This window comes from Euleptes europaea, chromosome 16 (assembly GCF_029931775.1).
Source record: "Euleptes europaea isolate rEulEur1 chromosome 16, rEulEur1.hap1, whole genome shotgun sequence".
NCBI lineage: Eukaryota > Metazoa > Chordata > Lepidosauria > Squamata > Sphaerodactylidae > Euleptes > Euleptes europaea.
The window spans coordinates 12830563-12851302 of NC_079327.1; the positions used below are offsets into that span (position 1 = coordinate 12830563).

Genomic DNA, 20740 nt, shown 5'->3' on the forward strand with positions numbered 1-20740 from the left:
GAGGGCGGGGTTTGGAGAGGAGAGGGACTTCAATACCATAGAGTCCGATTGCCAAAGCGGACATTTTCTCCAGGGAAAGTGATCTCTGTCGCCTGGAGATCAGTTGTAATACTGGGAGATCTCCAGCCCCCACCTGGAGATTGGCAGCCTTATGTAGGGAACCTGGCAGTTCAACTCCTGCGTGGACAGCACAAACTCTAATATTAGTTATTTCTTAAACCCCATGAGAGGAAGACGTGACAAGCGGGTGCACATCAAAGGCATTTTCTTCCCTTTCCACTGCGCTGAAGTCCTTCACGACTCACTTCTCTCCCCCTCCCCACAGGCCCCTCTTTGCCCGTAAAGTCATGTGCTAAGCATGAGGGCTTGTGGAAGTCTAATCCTTCTAATGAGGGCATTTCTGACCCCGCACATAAAGCCCCTGAGCTTTGGCAGCTGGGCAGGCAACAAAGAGGTAAATTGTCTGCTTCTCAAGCCCCGTTCAAGGGAACGAGCGGTCTTGGATTAAGCACCCTTCCAAAAGTCTACTCTAGTTGGCAGCGAGAAGGAAGACGTATTGGGCCAGAGGCTGCTCATGAAATTGCCTTTGCTCTTCTTAGGGTCAGTGGTACGCAGCTGGCTAGAGGCAGCTCGGGGGAGCCATTCCCATGGCCTTCCTGCCACAGTGGGGGAGGCTGCTCTGCTGGGCGGCTTTTGGGTGCCTGAGCCCGTGGTGGCCCCGAGAGGCCAAGGCACAATTCCCGCGCGCGTGCATGACCGTGGAGATGCTGAAGGCCAAGCAGTGCTGCCCGCCTTGGGGGCCTAATCTGAACAACACGTGCGGCTGGCAGCAAGGCCGGGGCGTCTGCGGAGAGGTTCAGGTGGACACCAGACCCTGGGGCGGCCCCTACACGCTCCACAATGTGGACGACCGGGAACGATGGCCCCTGAAGTTCTTTAACAGGAGCTGCCAGTGCACAGGTGAGGAGAACAGGGAGGGAGGAGAAGCTCTTGGAGCCTGTTACTGCTTTAGCCACGAGAAAGATTATTCTGGAAGATCCGGGAATATTTGGGAACAGGTCGAATTCCAGGTGAGACTCCATCCTCTTTGGAGCAGTGGACTCCGGTCTGGAGAAGCGGGTTTTATTCCCCGCTCCTCCACATGAGCGGCGGAGGCTAATCGGCTGAACTGGATTTGTTTCCCCGCTCCTACACATGAAGCCAGCTGGGTGAGCTTGGGCTAGTCACAGCTTTCTCAGCCCCACCTACCTCACAGGGTGTCTGTTGTGGGGAGGGGAAGGGAAGGTGATTGTAAGCCGGTTTGATTCTCCCTTAAGTGGTAGAGGAAATATGTAAGAGAAAATGTTCAGGGCTGCTATCTCTTCCTCTTACACCATACCGATGAGGCTTTATGGCTGCAATCTTATGCACTATTGAACATAGCCAGGCGTTTTTTCCCAAATAAACATGTGCATGTGCCCATGTGGTGGGAGATGAGCCTCTTCCTGCCGTTGCCCTCGTTTGTCCTGTCATTTGCCCTTTCCATCCCTTTTTAGTTGACACATCTGTTTGTGAACCGAGGGCCAGGGTGGAAAGGAACAGGTAGAGGAATCTATGTCTACCGTGTCTCATGCCGCATTATCGGAATATGCCCGATAAGGTGGCTAGTGGTTACCATCCCCCCCACAAAAAAGTGCAAAGATTGATGTATTTTTAAGGCAATTTATACATATAGTTTCTAAGGCTGTGATCCATTGCATACTACTTGGAAATGGAGTCCCATTGAAAATTGTACTTTTAAAATAATGAAGCACATACAGCAACGCCCTGACGAGGATGGCCCAGGCTAGCTTGACCACACCAGATCTCAGAAGCTAAGCATGGTCAGCCCTGATTAGTACTTGAATGGGAGACCCCCAAGGAAGTCCAGGGTCGCTACGCAGAGGCAGGCAATGGCAAACCACCTCTGCTCTTCTCTTGCCTTGAAAACCCCATAGGGTTGCCATAAGTTGGCTGTTACTTGACAGCCCTTTCCCCCACCAGAATACAGTAACCATCTCTACATATCAAGAAATATACCCACGGCATTCTTTGGAATCGCTTCACGAGTATTGTGCAGGAAAACGTTGCCTTTGTATTCCTACCACCCTGCACTAAAATGCTCTCAGATGTTTTTTTTTGGGGGGGGGAGTTGCCTTTTTTTCCTCACGGACTGGCTCTTCTTTGTTAATAACATTCATCTATGTGTGAAAGAAGGCTTTGCTCTATTATACTAAAGACAATCATCCCTTGCAAGAAGTATTAACAACAGAAAGTAAGAATAGGTCAGACTCTGGTATTCAATTACTTCTGATTTCTCTACAATCAGAACACAAAGCGCCTGTTGTAAGATTTCATCTCATGTAAGGACAGTCGATCGCACAGCTGGTTATCTTTAATCTGAAAGATCACAGGTGTGTCTCAAATAAGATGCTTTTAGGGTACTGAGTGGGATGGGGGACGTGGGTAAGAGAGAGGAAAGGCCAGTGAAGAACCCAATGCAGTTATCAGATCGCAAGGTGGAGATCCATGCTGTCCCTTCAACTTCCTGAATGCAGTGGAAGATGAGGCAGCTGTGGCTTCTTCTGCCCTTGGTCACAATGTTCACCCCTCTTCATTGTTGTTTGAACATAAGAAAAGCCATGCTGGATCAGACCAAGGTCCATCAAGTCCAGCAGTCTGTTCACCCAGTGGCCAACCAAGTGCCTCTAGGAAGCCCACAAACAAGACGACTGCAGCAGCACCATCCTGCCTGTGTTCCACAGCACATCATAGAATAGGCCTGCTCCTCTGATCCTGGAGAGAATAGGTATGCATCATGACTAGTATCCATTTTTACTAGTAGCCATTAATACCTCTTGAATGTTTCTACTTTTCCCTGGAGCCCTTGACACTTCAAGATGAGCTAGTGGCCTGGTTCCATATAAGGCAGCTTCACATGTTGACAGCCATGCATTTCCAAAAACGTAATGGTACTTAACTTTTCAGAAGAGGAGATAATGATTTCATATGATTCTCTCCTCCCAATGCAACCCTCCAAAACTTTGCCCCTTATCCTGTTCTTTAGGATCCACTGACCCCCAGAAACAAAATTCCAGGAGCTTCAGTTGTCTGCAGCAGGAGAGGGAAGTAGAGAAGTCCTCAGATGGAGTCCAACCATTGGCCATTATCCCCAAGCGATTATCCAATACCTCAGGAGGAGAAGGGTCTTTCTCAACACTTCCCTCGGGAGTCAGGTTGCTCTTTAAATTAGAATTGGCAGGGATTAAACTGAGACCAGCATGATGTCGGGGTTAAGAGTGGTGGTTTAGAGCAGTGGCGTCTGATCTGGAGAACCGGGTTTGGTTCCCCACTCCTACACATGCGTGACAAAGGCTAATCTGGTGAAATGGATTTGTTTCCCCACTCCTGCACATGAAGCCAGCCATGTGACCTTGGGCTAGTCACACTCTCTCAGCCCCATCGACCTCACAGGGTATCTGTTGTGGGGAGGGGAAGGGAAGGTGATTGTAAACCAGTTTGATTCTTCCTTAAGCGGTAGAGAAAGTCAGCATATAAAAACCAACTCCTCCTCTTCTTCGTCTTCTTCTTCTACTACTACTACTACTACTACTACTACTACAGAAGGTAGTTCTACTACTGAGCCACACCCTGTCCCAAAACGTGTGACCCACTAAGCCAAACAGAGCCAGCCCCCCAGCCATGTAGGGTGGTTTAGCAAGTCCATGAAGATCTGTTTTTGCTACCTGAAAGATCTGTTTTTGCTACCAGCTGACGGGGGCCGGTAATGGACTGTGCTCAGACTGGCAGATCACAAGTTGTGTAGGCTCGATTTAGACAGAACACTGTGCTAGTGGGATTCGCAAGCAAACAAATCACAGTCATAAAGGGCTCTGTGCTGTTGCAGCTGCAATTAATTATACACTGAAAGGTGCTGGATGGGTAGAATTACTCGGCTGCTATTAGAACAGCACTAAATTGTTATGAACATTGCTGTGTTGGTGAGTTGACAATAAGTCAGGAGTTATTAAATACCAGTATGAGACCTATTTTTGTCTTCTCCTGTTAATACTTCTTGTAAGGGTTTATTGTTAAGAGTACGTTGTAGTGAGTCTTATGATTTGGCGTATAGGTCAGGAACGTGATTACTAGCAATTATGGCTGAGATCAGCTAGTGAATCCTTGCTCCAAGTACCATTTGTTTTTGTTTCTGAAGTTAAATCTCATGGTCCTCTAGAGTTGCCAGGTCCCTCTTCACCACCGGCGGGAGGTTTTTGGGGCGGAGCCTGAGGAGGGTAGAGTTTGGGGAGGGGAGGGACTTCAATGCCATGGAGTCCAATTGCCAAAACGGCCATTTTCTCCAGGTGATCTGATCCCTATTGGCTGATCTCTATCAGTTGTAATAGCAGGAGATCTCCAGCTACTAGCTGGAGTTTGGCAACCCTATGGCCCTCAGATGTGGGAGTTCTCGCTTATAGTGCCAGAGGCTATGGAAGTCTAAATTGGTATAGTGATTAAGAACAGTGGACACTAATCTGGTGAACTGGGTTTGATCCCCCACTCCTCCTCATGAGCGGTGGACTCTAATCTGGTGAACCAGGTTGGTTTTCCCACTCCTACACATGAAGCCAGCTGGGTGGCCTTGGGCTAGTCACAGTTTGCTCCAAACTCTCACAGCCCCACCTACCTCACAAGGTGTCTGTTGTGGGGAGAAGAAGGGAAGGAGATTGTAAGCTGGTTTGATTCTCCTTAAAAGGCAGAGAAAATTGGCATATAAAAACCAACTCCAATTCCTCCTCCTCCTCTTCTTCTTCATCACCTCCTCCTCCTCCTCCTCCTCTTAGGGCTCCAGCATTATATCATTTTTATTTATTTAAGGTAGAGAAAATTGGCATATAAAAACCAGCTCCAATTCCTCCTCCTCCTCCTCCTTATCCTTTTCCTTCTCCTCTTCTTCCTTTTCCTTCTCTTCCTCCTCTTAGGGCTCCAGCATTATATCAGTTTTATTTCACATCTCTCTTTATATTAATTTGGGTGCAAAGTTGCTCCAGTATAGCTAGTCTTTATGGGCCTAACTACATGAAACATGGTCTATAGGTCCCACCAACACTGGCAGTTGCTATTTTCCCCATTAGGGAAACTTACTTGCAGTCCATCAATACAGGTAAGGTTCCTCCGTGTGTGTATGAGTGGGTGAGTGGGTTGAGGGAATTCAGGAAGTTCCTTTCCCTGAGCATGTAACTTAGAATTCACATTTAGGATCCCAGAGTGTTTCTTAAAAGCATAAGTGGTTTCCATTATGCTTCTGATGATAATCCATCTGATGAGAACCCTCAAGAACCTTAGCAGCATCCATAAGTGCACTCCCAGTTAGATATCCTTGCTGTATTATAGTATTAATGTATCCTCACTTGCTTTTTTTGAAAACTGCTCATTTGAGTAAGCCAGTCCATTCAAGCTTTTCCACAGTCGTGACCAAATAACACAAGACTCTTGATTTTCAGCTGCCACCAATATTGTGCATGTAGTGGGAGGGGGAGAGACTCACGGCTGGCAATGTGGCGATACTCTAGCTATCCCCCCAACCTAGGGTTGCCATCCTCCAGGTACTAGCTGGAGATCTCCTGCTATTACAACTGATCTCCAGCCGACAGAGTTCAGTTCCCCTGGAGAAAAGGGCTGCTTTGGCCATTGGACTCTATGGCATTGAAGTCCCTCCCCTCCCCAAACCCTGCCCTGCTCAGGCTCTGCCTCAAAAAGCTCCCGCTGGTTGTGAAGAGGGGCCTGGCGACCCTACCCCAACCTCTGTGGTTTAACCATTTACTTTTTGGGCAAATGCTACCGTGTCTCCTGAAGCAACAACATCACTTCTGGGTCACTCCATAGGTGAGGTAATGATGTTAGGATGATGCCAGTTACTGGAGTTGCCAACTCCAGCTAGGGAAATTCCTGGGCATCTGGGAGTGGAGCCTGAGGGGGGAGGTTGTGGAGGGGAGGAACCTACTAAAAGCGGTGGTTTGGAGTGGTGGACTCTGATCTGGAGAACCGGGTTTGATTCCCCACTCCTCCACATGAGTGGCGGATGCTAATCTGGTGAACTGGGTTGGTTTCCCCACTCCTACACATGAAGCCAGCTGGGTGACCTTGGGCTAGTCACAGTTCTCTTAGAGCTCTCTCAGCCCCACCTACCTCACAGGGTGTCTGTTGTGGGGAGAGGAAGGGAAAGTGATTGTAAGCCGGTTTGATTCCGCCTTAAGTGGTAGAAAAGGTCGGCATATAAAAACCAGCTCTTCGTCTTCTGCTTTTGTTTATTTGCCTGTTTATATTTGTACACTGTGACACAACGGATGTTTTCTTTTAATGAAGGAAACTTTGCTGGATACAACTGTGGGGATTGCAAATTTGGCTGGTCCGGCCCCAACTGTGACGTGAAGAAGCCCCTGGTTGTTCGGAAAAACATCCACACGTTGAGTGAAGAAGAGCTAGAACAATTCTTGGACGCTCTAGACCGCTCAAAGACAACCGTCCACCCGGACTATGTCGTCGCTACCCAACACTGGCTGAGCCTCCTTGGCCCCAGTGGAAATGAACCCCAAGTGGTAAACTGCAGCATCTACGACCTCTTCGTGTGGCTTCATTATTACTCGGTCAGAGACACGCTATTAGGTAGGTGAACCTTTTGTCACTGAGGAGTGGAATATAAGAAAAATGCAAGCTACCATAGCTGAAGCCAGCTTTTAAACTGAGAACGTTTCATTGGCTTTTATCCTGCCACTCCACTCAGCCAAGATTGAAGAAATTCTCATAAGAAAGGCCATGCTGGATCAGACCAGGGTCCATCGAGTCCAGCAGTCTGATCACACGGTGGCCAACCAAGTGCCTCTAGGAAGCCCCCAAACAAGACCACTGCAGCAGCACCATCCTGCCTGTGTTCCACAGCACCTAATATAATAGGCATGAATCTCTGATCCTGGAGAGAATAGGTATGCATCATGACTATTTTTACTAGTAGCCATGAATAGCCCTCTCCTCCATGAACATGTCCACTCCCCTCTTAAAGACTTACAAGTTGGGAGCCATCACCACCCCCTGGGGCAGGGAGTTCCACAATTTAATTATGCCTCCAGGAACTATGCCTCCAGGTGCCTCTGGGAAGCCCACAAGCAAGACGACTGCAGCAGCATCCTGCCTGGGTTCCGCAGCACCTAATATTATAATAGGCCTGCTCCTCTGATCCTGGAGAGAATAGATGTGCATCATGACTAGTAGCCATTTTGACTAGTAGCCATGGATAGCCCTCTCCTCCATGAACATATCCACTCCCCTCTTAAAGCCTTCCAAGTTGGCAGCCATCACCACATCCTGGGGCAGGGAGTCCCACCATTTAACTATGCATTGTGTGAAAAAATACTTCCTTTTATCTGTTTTGAATCTCTCACCCTCCAAGGAGTCTTGTTCTGACAGAAAAAGCCACTTAAGGCTTTACATTTGGCTGAGGAGAGTGGTAGGCTACAAGCCACTGTAGGCGATGTAATAAATAAGAATACCTGGCACACTGTTTGCAATTGATTTTGACACATCATGCGAGAAGGAATTTGTTCATCGCAGATCCATCTGTTTTGGGGAGCAGAGTAACCACGGTGGAGGAGGAAGCCACATGAGAACAGGAAGGCCGGCTGACTAAAATTAATAGATTTTCCGGCTCCGGGTGCCTCTTCAGGCAGCTTCAATGGCCAAAATCAAGAGATGCAGCGTTTCACATCATGGAGACAAGCATTTTGCCCACTAATAAATGCTGATTAAGGCTATTAAGAGCATCAGAGTAGAGCCTGGTGAACATGTTGGCCTCTCTGCTTTTGAACCGTTGCATGTTTTGTTATCATTTGTTGCAATAAATTTACTGTGCAATCGTGAAAAAGGGGGTGAAGTGCCATAGGAGCCAGCATGACCTCACACTGGCATCTGTGCCACTTTACGCCGTGATAAATTTGCACGGACGCTGGTACAGGGGCACTTACACCGGTGCCAGGAAGCGATGCAGCAGCACGGACCTCAACTGGAAGTGAGTGCCCATGCTAATCTGGTGAACCGGGTTGGTTTCCCCACTCCTACACATGAATCCTGCTGGGTGACCTTGGGCTAGTCACAGCTCTCTTAGAGCTCTCTCAGCCTCTCCGACCTCATGAGGTGTCTGTTGTGGGGAGGGGAAGGTGATTGTAAGCCGGTTTGATTCTTCCTTAAGTGGTAGAGAAAGTCAGCATATAAAAACCAACTCTTCTTCTTCAGGAATGGGCTGCCCATTTGGGTTATTCTTCAGGGGTTGTCTTCATATATAAGAGCTTTCTTGGCAAGGGAATTTTATTAAATACACCAAGTGGCCTGTGGAAGAATCTGTTTTCCCTTTCTGATTTTTAACTCTTGTTGTACCTCAGGACCTGGCCGCCCCTTTACAGCCATAGACTTCTCGCACCAAGGACCCGCCTTTGTTTCTTGGCACAGGTATCACTTGCTGCTGCTGGAAAGAGATCTGCAGGTTAGCTAACAAATAACCTACCTATATTTGAAGGCTACAACTGGAACAGCTGCGTACCTCCACCACATTACCTACAAGGCAGCGATTCTCATCGTTGTGAGTCTTTTGGGACTTCCTGTGTTTTCTGGTTTGGCTCTGCAGCAAAAACCGGAAATGCAAGAAGAGGAAAAGAGGCACAATATGGCACAGGGGTGTTGAATGTTCGTTTGCTGCTTGCGTCTGCTGCACGGACAGGCAAGGGACGAGTGCGGGCTCGGGTGGGAATTCAGCAGCCTAAACAAATGCTTTTGAGAGCCATAACTCCACCCCGGTGTAGAGTTATCCTGTATCCTGTAAGTCATGGGAAACAAAGAACTTTATTTCCCGAGGTTCTGCCAGTATAAGTAAAACTGACAGGTCAGCAGATGGTATCTGTCACTTATCCTGGTGTCAAGAGAAAGCAAATCAAAGTCAGATGAAAAAGAGGTCCTCGTGTGACCATAAGAACCTTCTGTAAGTTAATTATATGTTGCAAGAAGATGAATGTCTTTTTTCAAGAGTTTTCTGGCAATTTTACTGGATGCCTCTGGGATGTAATATTCTGAGACAGACAGAGAGAAAGAATAATTTCCCCTCTAAATACCATTGCTGCCCAATTCATAATTTTGTAAACTCTTTCCTCCCACAGTTTTCCAAAGCTGCTTTAGGAGCCTTTGATAAAGGACTGTCAAAAGTTGTTTGAAATTCCAAGTAAATAAAATATGCTGGGTCAGAATATTCCAATTACTGATGGAATAACTCAGTGCTGATTTGATTGGTTGCTTGGCAGCCAACCAGGAAAGAGCTTTGTCAGGCAGGTAGCAGCTCCATCCTAGAGAGATACTACACTAGGTCCTAAGTATTGGAAAATGGGATAGTAGGGAGCTGGCAAATGTAATATATAGTATTGGGGAATCATATAAAAAGGCTATGTGGATGTTACTGAGTTGTGAAGATAATTTGAACGTATTATTGATTTATGCATCACTGCAAAGAGCTGATTCATGGAGGTTTCATCTCTCTCTCTCTCGACATATCTTCTTGTTCTCCCACGTTATTTAGCGGATGATTGGCAATGAGTCCTTTGCACTGCCGTACTGGAATTTTTCCACAGGAAGAAATGTGTGTGATGTGTGTACCGATCGACTCCTTGGAGCATCAAGACCAGAAGATCCTAACCTAATCAGTCAGAATTCAAGATTTTCACGTTGGGAAATAGTATGCAACAGGTATCAAAATGTCAGGGTACTGAGATGTTGGGCATAGTTTTCCCTGTTTCTTAACTACTTTTTACCCAGCATTGTCAACTTGTTAAAAAAAATTAGTTGATTAATTATTTGCTTTTTCATTGAGTCTCAGTGAAAAAGGTGGACTATAAATGAAGCAAATACACTAATCAATTTTTTGGGTTATAGTTCAATACATGTGTATCTTATCAATACAGATCATTTTCTGAGATATTGAAAAATGTAAAATAATTTAGAATCTAGCAAACATTTAGTCAGAAGGAATGTCTACTTCTAATATTTTGAGTAGAACCCAACCCCTCCCTGCACATACCTTCCAGAACTATCACAATGGGTAGCCGTGCTAGTCTTTCTGTAGCAGTAGAAAAGAGCAAGAATCCAGTAGCACCTTAAAGACTAACAACATTTCTGAAGAAGTGAGCTGTGACTCACAAAAGCTCATACCCTGCCAGAAATGTTGTTAGTCTTTAAGGTGCTACTGGACTCTTTTCTACTTCCAGAACTATGTGTGAAAAGAAATCCTCCATGAAGCCTTTCATTTGCCTACCTCTCTCTCCTCCTCCATTCTTTCATGCAATTTGAATTTCTCATGTGAAAATTAAGCAGCACATTCCTTCCCAGGGTCCTGGCAACCAAGTTATGCATGTACCTTTGATTAAAAATTGTCTCCCATTACTAATCACGGGAAGCATTTTTGTTCATTGATCTTCTGATTCTCCCAAATAAAATATGTCCCCCAACTTGTTTCTCTTGATAAAAAAACTGACAACAACACTTAGCAGAAAGCTGAGTCTAACCGCTCCATTTCGCTCTGTTTTTTTAACGTAAGTCTGGATTATTATAACCGTATGGTGACACTGTGTAATGGATCCAGAGAAGGGCCCCTGCGGAGGAACCCATTCAGCAACAGTGGCGATCGGCTGCCGACCGCAGAAGATGTTCGGAGCTGTCTCTCACTTCAAGACTTTGATCAGCCTCCTTTCTTTCGGAATTCTAGTTTTAGCTTCAGGTAAGTTCTTTGAGTCCCATCAGTGGTTCACAATAGCCTTTCTTTGAGAGAAGCAGATCCCTTGATGGCAATACTTTGCTTATTGAGAGCCAGCGTGGTGTAGTGGTTAAGAGCGGTGGTTTGGAGTGGTGGACTCTGATCTGGAGAACCGGGTTTGATTCCCACACTCCTCCACATGAGCGGCGGAGGCTCATCTGGTGAACTGGATTTGTTTCCCCACTCCTACACATGAAGCCAGGTGGGTGACCTTGGGCAAGTTACAGCTCTGTTAGAGCTCTCTCAGCCCCACCTACCTCACAGGGTGTCTGTTGTGGGGAAGGGAAGGCCGGTTTGGGTCTCCCTTAAATGGTAGAGAAAGTCGGCATATAAAAACCAACTCTCCTTCTCCTCCTTCTCCTCCTTCTCCTCCTTCTCCTTCTTCTCCTTCTTCTCCTTCTTCTTCTTCTTCTTCTTCTTCTTCTCTTCCTCCTCCTCCTCCTCAGGAATGCTTTGGAAGGGTTTGATAAACCAGACGGAACTTTTGACGTGCCAGTAGCGAGTCTCCACAACTTGGTTCACGATGTTTTGAATGGGACCAGTGCATTCCCTCATGCTGCCGCTAATGATCCTGTCTTTGTGGTATGTCTTCTTCTTCTTTTGGCTTCCTTGAAGCGCATGTAACCAAATACACCCGTAAGGAAACTTCTCTTAATAGAAGTAATGCTCTGATTAGCGTTCCCAACACTACCTTGGCAAATGCTGGGAGATATGGGGGGCAGTGCCTGGAGAGGACAGAGTTTTGGGAAGATGTGATGTAATTTCCATGTGATACTCTAGGCTGCCGCCTTATTCTCTGTGATCTTTACCATAGAAGATAGGGGAAATTCCTAGAGCATCACAATGTGGAGGCCATTTTTCTTCCCATTCCTCATTCCCTCAAGAGTGGGAAATTGAGGATGGGAGCTGGTAATTCCCTGCCTCTGGTCGCTAAATGGGAAGCCTAGCTCTGTGCTTCCACAAAAAGAATACAAAATAAGTCTTCATCACTTTTCAGCAAGTAGGGAGATTTTTTAAAATGTTGCCAGAAACCAATATTTTAGTGTATCCCCAAACCAATATTTATGGAAGAACAGTTCTTACTAAAACAAATTTGGGCACCCCCACTCAAACCTCTGTGTCAACTGGTGTCTCATGAAGCATTCAGAAACAGCCACAGTAGCTAAAAATTAAGAATTGAGCTGTAAGCCATCATTATTGCACTTAAAAATTCAATTTAAATTCCTTCCTTGCTGAGTTCGCTATATCAAAGTTTCTTAAACTGTGGGTCTCGACCCCATGTGAGGGTCACATACCGGTAACTGAATGTGGGGGTCGCAAAAAATTTGGCAATAAAATTTGGTTTCTTTATAATTTATTATCAGTAAATGTTTGATTTGCATACCTTTTTATATACCTATATACCCGGGGTGGCGTAAAAATTTCTTGGGCAAAAAGGGGTCGCGAATGGAAAAAGTTTAAGAAGCCCTGTTCTATATATTGTACCTGCAGGAAACAGTCTATCAGAACCCCCCCCTTTTATTTCGTGGTATGAGAATAGTTGAAAAGGACTCTGTGATTGATTTTTCTCTTCAGTCACTGGCAAGAGCTCCCCTTACTGTTTTGGGGCATACTGGAGTGCAGGCCCCCCCCCCGGTGGTTAAACTAGAACTTGGTCCTTGTAACGTCAATTCCCATAATGAAAATACTGCTGCATGGAAGAAGAACGTGTAGAAAATTGTCATGTGTTTCATCTTATCCGAATTCTGTAACCACTAAGATTGCCACCAAAATGGCCTATAAACAACTGCTTGACAGCAGGTTTTCCAAAGAAGAAAAAGAAGAAATCTCATTTTCTGGTGCCCAAGGAAAGGCCTGAAGGCAGAAGATGCTGGTAATTGTTCACACTACTTTGGCCAGTGGCTCAAAGGGAGACCTCAGGGAATCCCATGTAAAATGCTGAAAGCCTCATTGAGATAGAAGTACAATAAAGAATACTAATGCCAAATTGAATGTACCTCTCACAATTGGATGTAAAGGGAACACAGGCATAATTCTGCCTACATAATTCTAAATCATGATGCCAGGTGTTTTAAATGGGCAGGTAGGTTTTTTTTCCCATTCCTCCTGAAGAAGAAGACGAGTTGGTTTCTATATGCCAACTTTCTCTACCACCTAAGGAAGAATCAAACCGGCTTCCAATCGCCTTCCCTTCCCACAACAGACATCCTGTGAGGTAGGTGAGGCTGAGAGAACTCTAAGAGAGCTGTGACTAGCCCAAGGTCAACCAGTTGGCTTCATGTGTAGGAGTGGGGAACCAGTTCACCTGATTAGCCTCCGCCGCTCATGCGGAGGAATGAGGAATCAAACCCATTTCTCCAGATCAGAGTCCACCGCTCCAACCCATCACTCTTAACCACTACACCACACTGCAGTGTATAAATGGTAAATGTGGGTTGCAAGATCCCTTTAACAAGCTAGTCAGTTCTCCCATCGTACCTGCCTGGTCATCGTAATATGAATTTAAGATTTGTGTGTGGATTGATTTTCCAGGTGCTCCATTCCTTCACCGATGCTATTTTCGATGAGTGGATGAAACGGTTCCACCCCTCTGACAGCGCCTGGCCTCAGGAGCTGGCGCCGATCGGACACAACCGCATGTACAACATGGTTCCTTTTTTCCCCCCTGTGACCAACCAAGAACTGTTTCAAACGGCAGAACAACTTGGCTACAGCTACTCCATTGAGCTGCCAGGTAACTTCAGGGCTGGATCTACACTTTTTTTTGAAGGGGGGCAAAAAGCACAAAAATTATGCCCTCCATATATTATATACGTATTTTTGTCTTTATATATACATATATAATCAATGTATAGGGTTGGCAGCTCCAAGATGGGAAATACCTGGAGATTTTTTTTGGGGGGGGGGAGCCTGAGGAGGGTGGGTTTGGAGAGGGGATGGACTTCAATGTCCTAGAGTCCAATGGCAAAAGCAGCCATTTTCTCCAGGGGAGGTGATCTCTGTCGCCTGGGGATCAGTTGTAATAGCGGGAGATCTCCAGCCACCACCTGGAGGTTGGCAGCCCTAATAATCAACAACTCTTTTAAATGATAGCATACATTATGTTGACCTCTATGAACTCTTAATGAATAATTACACTTTTACATTATTGTATCTATGTTTGAATAATCCCTCAACCCCTCTGCTGAAAAACTGAACCCCCAGCTCATCCCTTCCTTCCTTCCTTCCTTCCTTCCTTCCTTCCTTCCTTCCTTCCTTCCTTCCTTCCTTCCTTCCTTCCTTCCTTCCTTCCTTCCTTCCTTCCTTCCTTCCTTCCTTCCTTCCTTCCTTCCTTCCTTCCTTCCATTTATACCCTGCCCTCAATTCCCAACCGAAACCAGGCTCAGAGTGGCTAACAACGCATAAACTTGCCACTACCTTTATAAGATTTCAGAGCAAGACAATATAATTCTCCAAGGTCATCAACTTCATCAACGTCTTATAAGATCTAAAAATCTTAAGAGCTGAAACCATTAGTTGTGAGCATGTGCCTGAATGAAGCATCTCAGGCATCTGTGCATTCAACTATGGTGCAGCACTATTTTAATATCCTGACGAGAGTAAAGTACTATTCAAGTCAAGGGAGGATAAAAAAAACCTTATTAGAGTATATTAAACGTAAAGAACAGGGAATGACCTTTACGAGGGTAGGTCGCAAAGTAAATACTAAAGGACAAGGAACAATACTATTTGAAATGAGTGTTAAATACGTCATACAGGTTTCCTTCTTTAAGAACTACTCTTCTGGCTTTAATAAATGTACCTATACAGGGCAACAACATTATTGGTTAAACACTGATAATGAAGACAATGGTTGTTTACGCATGGGAGCTTTACCTGAGGTTTGTTGGTCACTGGACCCACACTTTCCTGTTGGGAGTCTATGCACCAGCAGCCTCCAAGCTCAAATCAGGAAGGATTTGAATCCCCATCCCTTGACATGCTGCTTTGTAATTGGCTGTAGTGCTGCCTGTGAGAGAAACCAAGCTTCTGTGTCCCGCGCTTTGCCTTATGCATGGGGATTTCACCCAGGCTGAGCTCAGGGGAGGGGGAAGAATCGGGTTAATAGGGATGGGAAGTCCCAGGATTTGTGAGGGCTGGCAGCTAGGTCATCTCTAATGGATGGAAACCTCACGCATAACTCCAAGGAACAACCAAGACAGACTGGGGGTGAACGTGAGTGAAAGTACCCATGCGTAAACAACCAATGTAACAATATAGGAAGCATATAGGAAGTGAATGCAATTTGATACTGTTCCAAAGGTATCAGGTATTCACTATGGTTGCCGATTTTTGAAACATATTATTTGCGAATGAAAGAGACATTGAGCATGAACACCCACTCACCTTTGAGGGAGGTCTTTCTTTCCAGGACTGATTTCTAGTAGGGTTGCCAACCTCCAGGTACCAGCTGGAGATCTCCCGCTATTACAACTGATCTCCAGCCGATAGAGATCAGTTCCCTTGGAGAAAATGGCCGCGTTGGCAATTGGGCTCTATGGAATTGAAGTCCCTCCCCTCCCCAAACCCTGCCCTGCTCAGGCTCCATCCCCAAAACCTCCCACCAGTGGCGAAGAGGGACCCGGCAACCCTAATTTCTAGGAATGAATCTTCCCCACCATTTGCCACTGACTTTATTTTCTGCTTTCGCAGAGCCTTTGCAGGATGCCAGTGCATGGTCGGTAATGGTTGGCTCCACCATCGGAGGCGCCCTGATCGCGCTGCTGGTGCTGGTCATTCTACTTGTCGTCTTCCAGCACCGGAGACACAGGAAGGGATTCGAGCCCCTGATGAATGCCAGGTTCAGCACTAAGAAATACACCGAAGAGGCCTGAAGGGGTAGCTTGCTGCTGTGTCTGCCCCGACAACCTGTTCTCAAGTCATTAATTGGTCTGACCCTTACGGTTTGTTGAGAGCTTGGCAAATATCATGGCCCGGGCCAGGGCAAATCCCTCCACCCATTCCTTTGTGGTTTGGAGTTATCGTAGATGCCTTCACAGAAGGGCGATTGGAGGTTCAGGGTATAGATATGGACCTCTAGCCCATAAACCACAGCCTCTCCATCCTTCCACCCTTGCCTCAGGTTGCACATATACATTTTTGGGACCCTGAAGCTTGAACTGTTATGGGGGCCCCTTCTCAGCCAGCAACAATAGGGCAACATCCAAAAAGGTCCAAAGGGCTTTGCTGCCCTTGGGAATGGTGGAGCCCATACAGCTGGGGATTTGGGCACTGCAAGCCCCCCAAGAAAATTTTGAAATCTGACCAATTACAGGAACATTTTGAGGCCGTATGAAGCGGGTATTAGAGCATATTCTAAGGTCAGTATTAAGTACTTCAACCCATAGGCTTATGATTCTATCACTAAAATAGCCTGATTTTAATAACAAACTCTTTAAAAAAAACCTCAATTGATTTTGTTGAAAAATTCACTCATTAAAAAACAAGTTGCTTCAGGGCCCCTCCGGGATTAGGCTGAAGCCCCTACTCCATGTCTGCCATAGCCCCAGTCCAAATTGGGCACCGCATGCATGGGAGTTGAGGAGAACCTGTAACTCATGTCTGTTATGCATCGGGTTGCCAACCTCCAGGTGTTGGCTGGAGATCTGCTATTACAACTGACCTCCAGGCGACAAAGATCAGTTCCCCTGGAGAAAATGGCTGCTTTGGCAATTGGACTCTGGCATTGAAGTCTCCCCCCTCTCCAAACCACTCCCTCCTTAGGCCCCATCCCAAAACCCAGAGCTGACAACCCTAGTTATGCAGGGTAGGGACGCCTCCCCAGGAAAAACCTGTGTACTTAGTAATGTGTGAATCAGTTCCTCTCTGTTCCCCAAACGTATTGGGTGCTGTTGGAACTGATGGTCCTCAAGCAGATGTTCAGCCCCCCCCCATCCCACATGCTTATAGCTCTAGATCCTGGAGGAGGCTTCACACACTACCATTTTGTATACGTGGAGCTACAGTGTGAATCTCCTTGGGGAAGCTTCCTTCCATGAGCAGACTCTCACTGGCGGATAAGGTTACTTAACTTGCTCTTACAAAACTAACTTGCTTATTATATACATCGATGTGTATTTTGTAATGTGCTTTGATTCTTAATCAACCTGTCCTTAATTAATATACGTTGAGCAATTGCAGAGGGGAGCATAATCTATCTTCATTGTAATGGCTTATTACTCTGTCCCACCAAGGAAATTTGGTTATTCCGCTTACAAATTACTGCTACGTGTAATCATTTCTCTAATGGGGCAGAGATGTTACAGCAATAAAGAAATGCAAATGGTGCTCTTTAAAAAAAACAAAAACTCTCACTCTTTCATTAAGTAAAACTGACCACCCCAAAATAGCAAGGAAAAAATGTAGCGGGAATGGAAATATGTTTGGTATAAAAGCACCGGACTCCCTCTTGTGGCCTGATGGAAAACTACATGATGTTGGGAAATCATCTTTTCCACCCTGTGGTTTCTGGTTATTAGTAATCAAGGTAAAACTGGACTTCGAGTACTGTGATCAGTTTGGAACCAGACAGTCTGCTGAGGGTAGAGTTTCTCAGGCTGATGGAAGAGCCCAGTTCCAGGAAGGAAGCTTGTGGCATGGGACATCCTGACCTAACTTGGAAATAAGCTCCAGTGAATGCAGCAAGACTTATTTCTTAGTCAATATACTTAAGGTTGGGCTGTCAGTCTTATTAAACCTAATGAAGCAAGTAAGTCCCAACAATGCTTTCACCAACTACTAGTCATCATGAATTACTTTTAGCTCAATTCCGTCTCCAAACCATTTCTGAAAAATGTGATACTACCGAACGCGGTGTCAGAAGTGGCCTTCTGCTCACAGATCCACAAAAGAACACAACACTCTGAGGCCCTCCCTCAGCTCACATCTGATGGAGGGAGGACATAACAAGTCATTGAGGGTTGCAAGACATTACTGTCATTGAGAAGAAAACTGGTTGAGATTTGGAGAAGATGGGAACATTGCCCCCTTAGCCTATGGGGTTGCCAGGCTCCTCTTCGCCACCGTCGGGAGGTTTTTGGGGTGGGTTTGGGGAGGGGCTTCAATGCCATAAAGTTGGCAACCGTATTTAAACCTATTGGCACAAGTTTCTCTCATGGGACCTGAAGCTAAAGCAAGTGACTGTGCTGGGCAACGGGCATTTTGCCAAGATCCATTCAGGTCTGTGGCACCCTCAATCATGTGCTTTTTCCTGGAGGGTGTGGGTGGGGGTGGAAGAAAGAATTCCATGGATCTGGCCAGTGTTTAGAATCTGTGGAAACAATGCCTGCGGTCAGAGAAATCATATAAATCCTTCACATTCTTAAAAAACTACTTGGAGGCAAGAGGATGCAAATAAAAGCATTTGGTCTCTTAATTTAGATCAAAAGGAATGTTTCATAAGAACATAAGAAAGGCCGTGCTGGATCAGACCAAGGCCCATCAAGTCCAGCAGTCTGTTCACACAGCGACCAACCGGGTGCCTCTAGGAAGCCCACAAACAACTGCAGCAGCATCCTGCCTGTGTTCCACAGCACTTTTATATCCCACTTCTAATTTAATATATTTGATGATTTGCAACACTTGGTTTAACCTCCCTGTATTCCCCCACCAAGGGATGCTGCTGCACGCAGATTAACAAATTAGATTATGAATTCAAAGAGAGTTTGGTTTTTAATTGCATTGAAACGTAATTGCGACTTCATCAGCATCTTCTAATTTCCACCCTCCACCCCCTGATAGTTAAGGTTAGCAGAGGCATTTTGCAATCCGGAAACACCGGCTGGAAAATAAGCCCCATTGAATTAAGAGGAATTTACCTCTAGCCCCGATGCGAACTGTCCTCTGCTACTCTGAAATAAAAGGCTACAGAGGAAAGAGATGTGAACTGGCACCATTAGGGAGGGCACACACACCATGCTTGGGTTTTAGTAACTATTGCCCTGATTCAGCTACGTGGTGTATGAACATATAAAGCTGTCTTGTACTGTCAGAACCCCACTCTGTGCCTTCTAACCTCAGTATCATCTCTCCCACCTGGCAACAGCTCTATGGGGTCTCGGGCAGAGTCCCCTGCCCCAAACCTGCCACCTGAGGTCTTTGAAATGAAGGTATGCAGATTGGACCTGGGACCTGCTGCCTGCATCCCAAGCATGTGCTCTGTCGCTGAGTCGTGACCTCTTTCCTAGCAGGGCAGTACCTATCATCTCCAGAGTCCATAGGGTTGCCAGCCCAGGTCCCTCTTTGCCAATGGCGGGAGGTTTTTGTGGTGGAGCCTGAGGAGGGTGGGGTTTGGGGAGGAGAGGGATTTCAATGCCATAGAGTACAATTGCCAAAGCAGCCATTTTCTCCAGATGAACTGATCGCTATCCACTGGACATAATTTGCAATAGCAGGCGATCTCCAGCTAGTTGGCAACCCTAAGGGTTGGAGGTTGGCAACCCTAAGAGTCCAGATGTGGGGCTAATGGCTTGTGTAAGGCCACCCTAAGACCCGACACTGGAGCCAGTTGTTACCAACGTATCTTTGAGATATGCTGACATATCTCTGAGACACGCCAGCGTAACCCAGAAATGTGCCGGAACAGGCTTAAATATCATCTGAAACCCTTTCAAACTAGGGCTGTTAGTGAGTTTGTGGATGAAGAAAGATCTGAAGTTTCGATTGCCTGGATTATGGCTCACAGATAATTCAAGACACTAGTCCTCAGTGAACATTGTTTTGTGACAGGGAAGCCTTTCCACCAGGCTGACCTTCAGTCAGGCTCAGGGGGACATGCCTATGAGGGTCCCATTCTGAGGTTCTTTGGCTTACCCCCATGCCAAGTAATAAAATAAGGGTTTGTGCAAATCAATCTCTTGTGCAATTTTAAAAAAAGTCAACCTTGCATGATGTGAAATTCACCAACAACCTTAATTTAAAAAATTTACTAGTCAATTTCTCCTGAAGCAGAGTGATGTTTAAAGAGAATGGTTATTGTCAGCTTTCCCCAGTGGTCATTGTCAAGACAGAGGAACCATTTTGTTTCTTTGGTACCTCACTATTCTCCATATTATGTGCCTGGGACTCAGCTTTCAATAATTTTCCCCATAGGCCTAGCGCATTTTGTTCTCACAGCACCACCTGGGGCTGTGGCTCATTGGTAGAGCATCTGCTTGACATGCAGAAGGCCCCAGGTTCAATCCCCGGCATCTCCAATTAAAGGGACTAGGCAAGTAGGTGATGGGAAAGGCCTCTGCCTGAGACCCCGGAGAGCCGCTGCTGGTCTGAGTAGACAATACTGACTTCGATGAACCAAGGGTCCGATTCAGTATAAGGCAGCTTCATCTGTTCACCTGTAGTTTGTTAAATCAACAGGCCTGGCTATCAAGGTCACCTACTCATACTAAGTGAGAACATCTGGGTGAAGATTGGAGGGGTGAGATCACTCTTTTCCTCTGAGAACCTTATTCTTGTTCAGACCGGTTTGCACCATCTAGAGACTTCTCCCAAAAGTCCACCTTGATTGGAAATTGAAGGTCATCTGACCTGGATTCACTTTTCCATAAATTCGACTATGCCTTACAGTAGCTAAGCTTCCTCTGTGCCTTAATTTCAGGATGTTACTCTGTCGCTTTGAAGAACCTCTTTAGCTTTTAAGATCCAGCTTATCCTGCAACAGCTTAGTATGTATTATTTAGCCAGCAAGATTTATTGTTTTATTATTGCCATTCGCCTATTGACGATGTAACTTGTATTTTAATCTCTTTTTTGAACTTTTCTATCAATAAAGCTTTTAAAGCTACATTGGTTTGAGTTCACTGGCCTAGCCCAGAGCTGTTCGGTTACTCTACCAGTACCAAG

General features: G+C 45.9%; 1 protein-coding gene across 1 annotated transcript; it reads left to right on the forward strand.

The window, feature by feature from the left end:
• Positions 1-647: 647 nt before the first annotated feature.
• DCT (dopachrome tautomerase) lies at positions 648-15735 on the forward strand. Its single transcript, XM_056861817.1, has 8 exons — positions 648-960; positions 6385-6684; positions 8451-8551; positions 9632-9798; positions 10646-10825; positions 11308-11443; positions 13394-13595; positions 15554-15735. Exons 1-8 carry the CDS (start codon positions 648-650, stop codon positions 15733-15735), a joined length of 1581 nt encoding a protein of 526 aa, XP_056717795.1.
• The last annotated feature ends 5005 nt before the right edge of the window (positions 15736-20740 follow it).

Bases quoted from the DNA above. Each gene is read 5' to 3' on its own strand.
- DCT (XM_056861817.1), top strand. From the start codon at position 648: ATGGCCTTCCTGCCACAGTGGGGGAGGCTGCTCTGCTGGGCGGCTTTT. The intron at 6,685-8,450 runs GTAGGTGAACCT...GTTGTACCTCAG, and splicing joins GGTCAGAGACACGCTATTAG to GACCTGGCCGCCCCTTTACA. The intron at 8,552-9,631 runs GTTAGCTAACAA...CACGTTATTTAG, and splicing joins TGCTGGAAAGAGATCTGCAG to CGGATGATTGGCAATGAGTC.